Source organism: Macrobrachium nipponense, chromosome 3 (genome assembly GCF_015104395.2).
Source record: "Macrobrachium nipponense isolate FS-2020 chromosome 3, ASM1510439v2, whole genome shotgun sequence".
NCBI classification, from domain to species: Eukaryota; Metazoa; Arthropoda; class Malacostraca; order Decapoda; family Palaemonidae; genus Macrobrachium; species Macrobrachium nipponense.
This window is the reverse complement of record NC_087202.1, coordinates 117395139-117406692: the sequence shown is the minus strand read 5'-3', so window position 1 is coordinate 117406692 and position 11554 is coordinate 117395139. Positions and strand designations below refer to the sequence as shown.

The 11554-nt window shown below is 37.7% G+C and overlaps 1 protein-coding gene across 2 annotated transcripts in view; it reads right to left on the bottom strand.

Annotated features, from left to right (window-relative positions):
• Positions 1-495: 495 nt before the first annotated feature.
• Positions 496-11554, bottom strand: part of LOC135221999 (polycystin-2-like) — a gene marked incomplete at its 3' end in the record, with an annotated part of 122946 nt that continues 111887 nt past the window's right edge. For both annotated transcript variants that reach the window (XM_064260107.1, XM_064260108.1), the window contains 2 exon segments: positions 496-653; positions 1021-1147. In XM_064260107.1, the coding sequence (XP_064116177.1) occupies positions 496-653; positions 1021-1147 (285 nt within the window).

The following is an 11554-nucleotide window of genomic DNA, read 5'->3' as shown; positions in this document are numbered from 1 at the left end:
AACCCAACGACTCTCTCTCTCTCTCTCTCTCTCTCTCTCTCTTCTCTCTCTCTCTCTCTCTCTCTCTCCTCTCTCTCTCTCTCTCTCATGCAACCCTCAAAGACATTGTTAAATGTAACTACCATATCACTCCTCCATATCCTAGTATGTACTAAAAACTCCCTAGATTTTCATTAAAGCCCTACTACACACACATGGAAACACTTATGACTAACCACAGACTATTACATAATCAAGATGTGACTCATCAGTAATGACAATGGAAAAAAAGCACAAAGGAATCACATGAAAAAAAGGCCAGGACATTTGTAACTGTGACTGTGGCTGGAACCACAGTGGCAGTACACGTGATGCACTGGATAACTATTTATGAAAAGCCAATTTTGTATCCCCTCAGGATCATAATTATTATAATTTGTACCTCCTAAGGAACAAATAATTATTATAATCATAAAGTTTACATAAAGATGGATCACCTTATATTAAAAAACTTACTCCCATCATTTTCTGTTATTGTGTCTAAAATTTTCCCCATTGTTTCTCGACGTTTATGTTTCGACTTCTCCATAGTATCCAGCTTCACCAGTACTGCATCAATCTTGCTCACGATGCTACCAATGCTATGTTCCAAACGGTCCACGCGTCTCTGTAAACTGCATAAAAAACGAAGCAGAATTAGTGTTTTCTCAGGTGGAATGTGTTTGGAAAAGTGCTCACATGTTGAAAATATCTGGCTTTCAAAAAAGAGCATCTAAACATAACTGTATATATGCATTAAAGAAAATATCAATGCACAAAAGCATGGTAACTGAAAAATAACAATTACCAAAGATATCCATGAGTTTACTGAAGCTTAACTTTCATATGGAAGAAATGAGAACAACTTTCGTTTTTTAATCTTTTTTTTGCTAAGGGGAATTAAATTCTCATTCCTCCCACTAAGTGAAGTTTGCCTCTTCTTTCCACTTTGCCTAAAGAGGTAAACAGTTTTGCGTGCAAAATGAACAGTTAAAAACTTACACAGAGAATTCCTCAAACGATACCGATGTGATGGAACCATGGCCAGAAGACGCAGACACTGGACGAGTTTCATCCTTGCTTGATTCTTCTTGCTTCGTGCTGGGTTTCTGCTCGTGTTTGGTATTTTCTGATAGAAATTGGAAGGGAGAACAACTAGTAAATATTCTCTCTATCTAAGGTATGAAAGTGAAAAACAATGATGTACTGAGGTATACACAGTTATGGTTGCTTTCACAATTTCAGTAGTATGTTTTATTACTAAGCATTACACTAGATACTACAAAACTAAGTAATGGATACTCCAAAGCTGTATATCTGACTTTATGAAGATGTCTTCATAAAGTCAGATATACAGCTTTGGAGTACCCATTACTTACAGTTTTGTAGTATCTAGTGTAATGCTTAGTAATAAAACATACTACTGAAATTGTGAAAGCAACCATAATGTGTATACCTCAGTACATCATTGTTTTTCACTTTCATACCTTAATAAATACCTCATTAAATATGTGTGAAATTATATAGAGTAAAAGAATTGTAATCAATCAAAGCTACACACAATGAAATGAAAATCATCACAATTATAGTAAAAGGTTTTAATAAAAAAAAATTGCTATGGATGCCTTTTGGCCATGTATATATGGCAACCTATTACGTACATACATATTTTCAGATTAAAGTGGACCCCCCCCCCCCATATTCAAGTTCTCAAGATCATATCTACCCATTAACATATCTATCCATTATTTACAGGAAATTTGCCTATTTGTGGTATTTTTCACTGAAAATATTCACTATTTTACAGTATTTTCACATCCGTTTCATGACTAAATGCATTTTTGGTGATAAAACTATTAAAATATTCAGGTACTATATGAATTTTTAGAGGATATTTCTTATGTTTGAACAAACAAAATAGGCAGTTTGAAGCATTTTTAGAGGGGTTTTAAGTAGTATTTGCAGCTTTTAGCTATTTGTGGGGTCTGGTCTGCATCCCCCTCAAATACAGGGGTTCCACTGTACTTTTTGACTCGTGGAAATAATAAACACTAGCCTTATTAGTTTACTACGTATATGGTTGTATGTATAAATATTCATAAGAAAACCCCAAAATTTACAAGGACACTGACCAACAGAAAACCGCCCTAATGAATATAGCAATGTAAGTTATACGTATAAGAAAAATATAAAATGTTATATAGTACTGTACACTTAGTGCAGGATGATGTGTACAAAAATGGTTTCCAATAGGATTTTTGTGCTGAAATTGATATTTTTCAAGATTTGGTATCAAGATGGACTACGTAACACTTCAAAATGGCCATCACTGAACCCGCTCCGGGTCATATGTCAGGAACATAGCTGAATATGATGATCTTTATAGTATCTAGACAGGCTTCTGAGGGTGCTGAGTCAAATTTTGAGTGTCCCAGATTGATTAGAGGTAAAGGTATCAATAAAAGGTTAAAAAATTCACTGTTTTGAGCCTCAAAAAATATATCAACTGTCATCATCAGTCCTGAGAGATGCACACTCATAACACTTGACCTTGATCTGTATAATCAATCGTGCAATCAAGATTCAAGAGTCTGTCTGAAACAACAACTGGGTCTTGAGAGCCGTTTTGCATTTGCTTCACTACAAGCCCTGGGAAAGAAAATTGAAAGCAGCAGTGTTGACATGTGCCACAGAGAGCAGAATCTACTCTTCTGCAGCACTCTGAGGAATTTATGGTGGCAAGACTTTCAAGAGGAGAGTGGAGTACCACATCATCAGTGCATTGATCAACATGCTGATGAAGTTGAGGCAATCCTTGATGAACTTCAACCTGAACCCCTATGCTTACAATGTGTGGGACTAAAGCAGGCCCTACATGAGCAAGATCCTAAAATAGTTGGGACTTTTTAAGGATATTCAGTCCTACTATGCAAACCAAATGGAAAAACAAGAGAAGTAGGAAGGAATTTTAGAGCTGACCCAAAATCTTGACCGATACTTCGAGCAAATTGATAGCTTGTTGTCCTGGATCCGTGCCTGCAGGCAAGGAGATTGGGAGAGGTACCTTGCCACTTTAGAGATTCAAATAAAAATACTACTATGCACTGGAGAAAGATGACCCATCAACATGGGAAGCCCTCAGGTCTGGAGAATTTGTTGCAAACAAATCTGAAATCTCATTTATAAGTTTGTTTACTGACTAAGCACTGGAGCAAGAGATAAAAGGTTTGAAAAAACATCTTGGCACTGTTGGGCTCACTCAAGATGAAGATGCCCTGGATAGGCCGCTTCACACCACACCTCACCTAGCTTGCATTGTTAACCAGTACTTGCTAAGCTCTTCTCCTAACTCAACCAAGTCTGGGGAGCATTACCAATTTCATGAAAATATCTCCCTACGTCCCAGCCACTATGCTCTATAACTCAGAAACTCTACTGTAAAGGGAATCCCTTTGTGATAGAAACACCTTTGAAGAGTATTGTCTCCTCTGCACTCATTCCTCCTAAAGCAAAATAGGACATTCTTATCTATGCAAACTTGGGCCAAAAGCAGTATGACAACTTTGTTGAAACTTGTCTTCTAAAAACTTCCAAAATATCCATCTGGGACGAGATGAAAAACCTGAAACTGAAGACATTCTCCAACTGGATGGACAAGACCTGAATGTCAGTTGGTAACAAAGTTATCAAACTAAACAAAGAGCCTCAGCTGCTAGCACAGTTTTTGGTCATTCAGCATTCTCAACCGTAGTTGGTTCTCAAGCTAGAAGCTACAGTTATGTAGTGAATGCGTGATGGCTGTGGTGCCATGGTCAATGTTTGAGGTGGATGGTTCCCTGCAACACTGCACTGACAAAGTGAGCCTCATGCATGTCATTGAAGGAGCAGCTAAATTTCTACCTGGAACATGTTTGATCTCTAAAATGCACATTCAAATGGATTGTGTGCTGATAATTGATGCAATGGCAGTGTTGCAATGCACAAAAAAGATACCTGCCATGACAAAGATATGTCATCTTAAGGAGGCTCTTGTTGCATGAATCAGCAGAATGTCAAATGGCTATGATGAGGTGAGAGTACTCTTTGACTGCTACATCGAAGGCAGCCTGAAGGCAAAAACAAGGCCAAAGAGAGCAGATGCTCAAGTTCTTATTCCACCAAGTTGATTATGTTATCTTTTTCATCAGAGGCTGATTGATTACAGTACAGAGTCGGTGTAAAATACAGCTTTCCTGACACCAGGTACATTTCTATTTTGTAAAGCAAACTGAAGAATAAGCCTGCTCATGTGGATAAGTTTTGATAAGTTGCTTGCACTCTGGTTTCATTGATCAAGATATCTTTTTATAGTAGATCTTTATGATACTGCTTTACTATTAGAAGCTGAATAGCATTACGTATTGTGCAAAATATTTTAACAGGATTTCACCAGTCCTTAATTTACAAAACAATCAAAATTAAACGTTGTATTTGCAGTCATTACTTAACCCTTAATGGACAGGGTAATAAATCAATATACAGCACCCCAGGCAAGGGTAACATTGAGGTCGGCCAATTTAAGAAAAAAACATCTCAACGGAAAAAGGCAGATATGCAAATGCAAGTTCTCAAAAATTTTCCCTACCTTCCACAAGAGCTTGAAAATGAATACTATTTACAAACCCTTGTGGGACCTCTTTTATAAGACAATCGTAAATTTTATGAAGTTATACATGATTTTTCTAATAAATAGACTTATTTTATTTTGTCAAATTATAATTATAGCACACACAATATCAAAACAGATAAATAAAATTAGTAACAAATTCTGAGCATATTTGTTGTAAAATATTAACATAAGTTTACTGAGAACAAAAGTGCAATAACTTTTTGGATTTATAAAAGTTTTAACTAATATTTTTTGCACTTTTTCATTGCAAAATTACTTTTATAACTAACATAATATCATAAAAGATAAGAACTAAAACCAACAGCAACCCCATGGTATACGTATTTATGAGCAAATTTACAAAAAGACATCATGTGAAACAGACAGGCACTACATCCTCCCTTGAAATCAAGAACCAAACTAAGTTCTTCATGAGCTGTCCAGTGCATTTTAGCCAGTCTAAAAGTTGCCATTTATGAATTAATGGGCTATAGAAGTAATGGCACCTCTTTCCCGTCTGATTCCCTCAAACCGACAGTGCGTAGTGTTGTTACTCACCATGAGTCACTCAGTTGTCCACCCAAAACCTGTTATTGCTACTCATGTGAGCATGTCCATCCATTAAGGGTTAAGCATTAATGATAAGCTACTATAAAATGAGGAAAGGCTGCTACTATAAAGTTTTTTCATTTATATTTCAAACAGATTTTACTACACTAATTCTAATAAAAAAAGGAATACTACAGGCAGTCCCTGGTTACCGGCAGACTCGGTTATTGGCGATCCGGTTTTATGGTGCTTGTCTAGCACCAAAAAATCGGTGATTTGTGGCGACATAATGGGACGGGTTCCGGTTATCAGTGTCATATGGCACCTTATGGTGCCATAAGGGTGCTTATGGTGTCGATAACCAATTATCAATACCATAAGCGCCATTATGGCGTCATAAATCATGAAGTTTCGGTTAATGGCATTTTTCGCTTATCAGCACACCACTGGGAACAGAACTCCCGCTGATAACCGGGGACTACTGTAATCATTCATTTGCAAGAGAATATTACTACGGTTGTCTTTAAAACTTTCATCCTCATACAGACATGAAAGACACCTAAAAATGACACATGAATCTCAATGATCTTCGGGAAATTTCCTGAATTATGCGATATAAGCTTAAAAGAAATGAGATAAAGAGTAATACAAAATAGGAGTGACATGACAAAAAATGATAACTATTGCAGTGCTACAGAATTATTTTTTTCCTATTCCATTTTGAATTATGTATGCAATTAACTCTATTATCACACAAAAATGGTATACTTCACAGTAAGTTTTAAGCATAAGGGAAACCTTTCCAAGGAGTTAATTATTTTTAAATCAATAATGGAAGATATTTTGAATTTTGGCCTAGCCTAACTCCTTTCTTTCTCTATAAAAATGAATAATCTACCCACCTGTACGCTTTCTCCAACTCCAGTACACTCAGAAATCACCTTAAAACACCAGCACCACAAGACTTACGACCCAAAAAACAACTCCTACCAGACAGAGAGTCTCCTACCAACCAACACACCACCAACACGTGCTTTCTACTGCCCCGTGTTATTGTTTTACATCCTGCCGACGCCGCCGCCATCTTGTCTATGGACGTCACAGCCTATGACGTCACAACACAACTTAAATACATCAACAGACACCTTCTAGAATCTACCACATGTTGTCTATATATAGGACACACCCCCATATTTCAACAATGCATAAAATACCATAACAATTATACAATATATAATCACACAATTATCTATACCCATAACCAATTATACAATATATAATCACACTTATCTCTTTCTCCCTCCCCTCCGACTGGTTTCCCTAACCTAGTATTCCCTCTTAATTTCCTTCGTCCTCCAACTCTTTACCCTCTACATAATTTCTAATACATTCCCCTGAAACTCCTGCTTTAGTTAATACATCAGCCACTCTCCTTTCCTTTTATCCATCTATCACCTCCTTTATTTCCCCGGATTCAATGGTTTCCCTTATTGCAGCAATATCTATTTTTAATCTCTTGCTACTTACACCAGTGCTCGATTTGATGGCGGTCATTAGTGTTTTACTATCAGTGTTAACCAAGGCTTCTAAATTTCTCCCTCCTACTACCTCTTCCCACAAATGCTTGAAATATATCAATCCTTCTACAGCTTCCCCAACACGCAGGGCTTCAGCCTCAATGGTGGATTTTGCCACTCTCCTGGATTTCCTAGACTTCCACCATATGGGACTTCTCCTCTTCCCATCTGTCAAAGAAATAATATAACCCAGTTGAGTATGCCATCTTCTATGTTTCCAAATGAAGCGTCTGCATAGGCTTCCCAATAAACCCTTTCTTCTTCCATCTCACTTATTGTAACTTCGCCCATCATGCTCTTAGTTTTTCTCACAATTTTAATAGTTTCTTCATATCCTGAGTGTTCCTTCTTTAAATGCTTTACTTAATTCGCTAATATCATATGATATTTCTGGCATCGTGTGTAGTGATACCCAAATTCAGCTGTCCTACCACTGATCTGTACTCTGTTAACTCTTTTTTGTTCTAGCACTCTATTACCCGTATATCTTCTAGCCTCTGGTTCTCTAGGAATTTATATACTGCCACTGATTAAGGGAAAATCTATTCTCCTTCTGCTCTATTACTACTCCTATATACTTGAACCTTTTACTCTCTGTTCTCCTACTTGCAATTTCCCTTTCAATCTCCCAATCGTTTCCTTTAAGAATCCTTCAGTTCCTCCGTAGCAAAAATCATCTACGTGTGTCACAAAATGCCTTCCAATTTATTTGTTCTTTTTCCAAAAGAATATATTAGGTTCTAGTCTACTTCTCTCACCTTGAAGCTCCTTCACTACTTTCACCACTTTACAATACCATGCTTTTGCTGCATCCTTGAGCCCATAGACTGTTTTCTTCAACTTCCATAATCCCCTCCAACCATCTTCCCTTGGTGGCTTCAAGTACACTTCTCTTTGTATCTCTCACCTTGTAAATATGCGTTTGGACATCCAATGTATAACAATTCCAATTTTTCACCTTTATTATGGTTAGACAGAATTTAAAATTTCAGCATTGCATGTGGGAGCATCCTTTTCCCACTCAGCCATTTCTTCTTCAAACCCTCTAGCTACCAATCTTGCTTTATATCCTTCCCCCCCTTTATCTTTTCAGTTACTATCCATCTTGTAGATATAGCTTTTGTCCAACATCATTTACCTCCTCATATACCTGGTTATCTCTCCAACTTAGAAGTTCTTTTTCTTTAGCTTCCATTATGCTTCTATTTTCAAATCCCAGCAACACTCCTCTTCATCTTCAATTTTTTCTACCTGACTATAATCCCTCAAGTTAACCACCTTTGTCACCTGACTGTGAGTCTCGTATATTGTACGAATCAGCCCATGCTTGGCTTGATCTTTTTCCTGCAAGACCTAAAATAGTCCATTCTTCTACTTGTCCTGTATCATTGTTTATAGCCCTAACTCTATTTCCCTTTTTGAATTTTGGTATCTCTTCCATTAACTCGCTTTCTATTGACCCACTTTGCCCGTTATCTTCCACTGTGTTTCCTCTATCACCTCTCTTTCTATAGTCTCTTCTGTCTGCATTCCTTCTCTCACCCATTATCTCCTCTCCTTCCAGCCAATCTACTTTCCCTTCATTGGGCCATCTGACCTACCTTTCACCCCATGGGATTTATCTATTCTAGCCGATATCTCTCTATCTGGTGATCGTCGTTGAATCCTTGTCACATGTATCCTAGCTACTTCTCTTAAAGAATCCCCATGTTTGACTATTATTGTTTTCCCCGATACTCCCACTACCTGAGCAGGTCCTCTCCATTCATTTTCATTTTCCCTCTTATAGAATACCTCATCTCCTACTCCACGCTTCTTCAAATTTATGTTCTCTGATGTTTTTGTTTAGCGCTATTCTTATTTTATGTTACAGGACTCATTTTTATAAATGCTTCTCTTGGCCTTGTTGCATTGCATTCAGTGTGTCCCTTACCATACCCTCTTCCATCCCTTTTTCTCTGCTTGCAGGGACTAGAACTTTCTTCTCCTATTAGGTTAGGCAGTGAAGGGTTTTTTTCCAAATACTAATTGGTTGGGAGAGAAACCTCCATTATTCATTAAACGTTCCTAGCACTCACTACCCATTTCAAAGCTATGGGACCAATCTACTTCCTCTTCCTCCATCATCTTCCTTACACTTCCCTTGATCATGCCTACGTCTTTTCACATAATCCGTTGCTCCACGGAGATTCTGATGCTGTGGCTAATACTTTAATATTCCATTTTTCTGCCATCCTCCTTACTTTTTCATTTTGAAATTCTCCCCCATTATCTGACAATATTTTGGAGGGTGCTCCAAATATGCAAACCAGCACTCAAAAGTATCTTTATTATATTTCTGGTTTCTTATCTTTTATCCAACAGGCCTGACAATATCTCGTTGCCATATCCACTATTACCAAGAACTTTCTCTCTTCTATCTCTCCCACATCCTCGCTACGACTTCATTGAACGTTTTACTCCAAGAAAAGCCTACTACCGTTTGGCGGGGTTTCTTGTATTTTTTTACAAACCTCACAATTTTTAATCAGTTCCGTTAGTAACTTTCTTATTTCCTCTTTTCTTTTTCGATTAACCCATTACTCCATTGTGCTTCCTCTGTAGCTTCCAGATTTATCTCCACTTCCATGACCAAACTGTAAATGTAATTTCTTCATGTGTTCTTAATTCCCTCGGATTCTTTCCCTTCCAACCCTCCAGTAATATTCTTCTACCCTCTTCCTCCTCCTTATAGGCACCTCTTAAATACCTGTTTCGTCTTCTCTTAAACTCACTTTCATTCCCCCTAATACTTCTACTATGACACAATTTTCTTTCAAATTTAGGGTCATACCATTTTTACTCATGGTTTGCTTACCTATCAGCCAGGGTATATCACCTTGCAGAATTTCCGTCTTCAAATAAAACTTTCTGTTTTTTTTAGTATCACAGGTATTTCTATTATTCCTCTGGACTTATAAGAGTCTCACCAAAATTAAACACTTTATTAGACTCTGTCCTAGTGTCCCTATTCTCCTCGACTCTTCCTGACTCAAATCCATGACAATACGTGCTAGTCACAATTCCCCGCAAACTGTTGATTTACACCGTGGTCCAAAATTGCATCAACCACCTCCCATGATGCTTCCACTATTTTATTAACTTCTCCTACATAAACCTCTTCTTCTGTCCCATTTTCTGTTTTTACCTTATTTTCTTCTAGTCTTGTTTCAGTTTTTCTTCTATTATGAAAAATTCTGAGGACAATACCCTAGCCCAATGCCATTCTGAGCTGCATATTGCACATACTGTTACCTTCCCTTCTTTGTTTATAGGATTTCTACCACCCCTTCCTCGGTTCCATCTTCCCCGATATCTTTGGTTTTCCCTCCCTCTCCCAGAACTGGCATTGCCTTCTGACGAACCCCACCATTCCCGTTCCTCTTTAGTCCCTAATCCCTCAAATAGTCTTTTCATTGTTTGCGACACTGTTCCGTACTCTAGCTTTTCTTGCCCACAAGCCGATAATACCATTTGTTTTTTGAGTTTTCCGTGAGATTTTGCTTGCTCTATTACATGATACCCCTTGACTCGCCTTCAAGCGCGCCTTTCCCCATTGCTCTTTCACACTCAGATGCTGCCTTCTCGTATCTAATTAAATAGTCGCCATATTTTCACTAGATTTCTCTTCTTATTAGAAGGTATCTTTTTATTCTACCGTAATTCTCCATTACCGAGTCTTTTAGATAGGCTTTATCTAGTTTCTCTAGGATTAACTTTGGACCCTCTGTACCAGTAAGTTTTATCTTTATCTAATGCTTCCACTAGCTCTCGGGCTTTCCTTCCCTTTTAAAGCTCATTCTCATTTCTATCGCCGGGTATTTTGTATCTTCTCCATACAACAATAGCCAATCTTCGGCTTGACCTTCCATTCTTTGTATTCTTCTTGTATCCCGCTAAACCTAGACATTCCCTTCTCCATCTAGTAGTTCTCCCTTTGTTCACTGTCGGATCCAGGCATCTTTGATCAACCACGCTCTGCTACCAGTTTGAATTTTGGCCTAGCCTAACTCCTTTCTTTCTCTATAAAAATGAATAATCTACCCACCTGTACGCTTCTTTCCATCCAACTCCAGTACACTCCAGAAATCACCTTAAAACACCAGCACCACAAGACTTACGACCCAAAAAAAACAACTCCTACCAGACAGAGAGCTCTCCCCTACCAACCACACACCAACACGTGCTTTCTACTGCCCCGTGTTATTGTTTACTAATCCATCCGACGCCGCCGCATCTGTCCTATGACGTCACAGACCATGACGTCACAACAACTTAAATACATCAACAGACACCTTCTAGAATCTACACAGTGTCTATATAATGGACAGGGACCCACCATATTTCAACAATGCATAAAATACCCATAACAATTATACAATATATAATTCACACTTATCTATACATTTCTATGCCCTATAATGCTGTGATAAAAGTGCTAAGATTAAAAATGATCTTGAGATACACATTGATCAGACTGATCACCTTGAGATAAAAACAGTCATAAAACAAATATTTGAATCAATGGAAATTGATGTAAGCAAATAAATGGTTACTAAGAAATCACAGCTCAGGAATCTCTTGCTTAAACAATAGCAAATTGTATGTACTACATCCTGTGAACAGTTCATTGTTAGTGCATTAAGAATGTGTTAGGAAACTTTACAGTATACATATATTTGTTGGTTTATTTATTGGGGGTAGGGTTAATTTATGAGGTAGT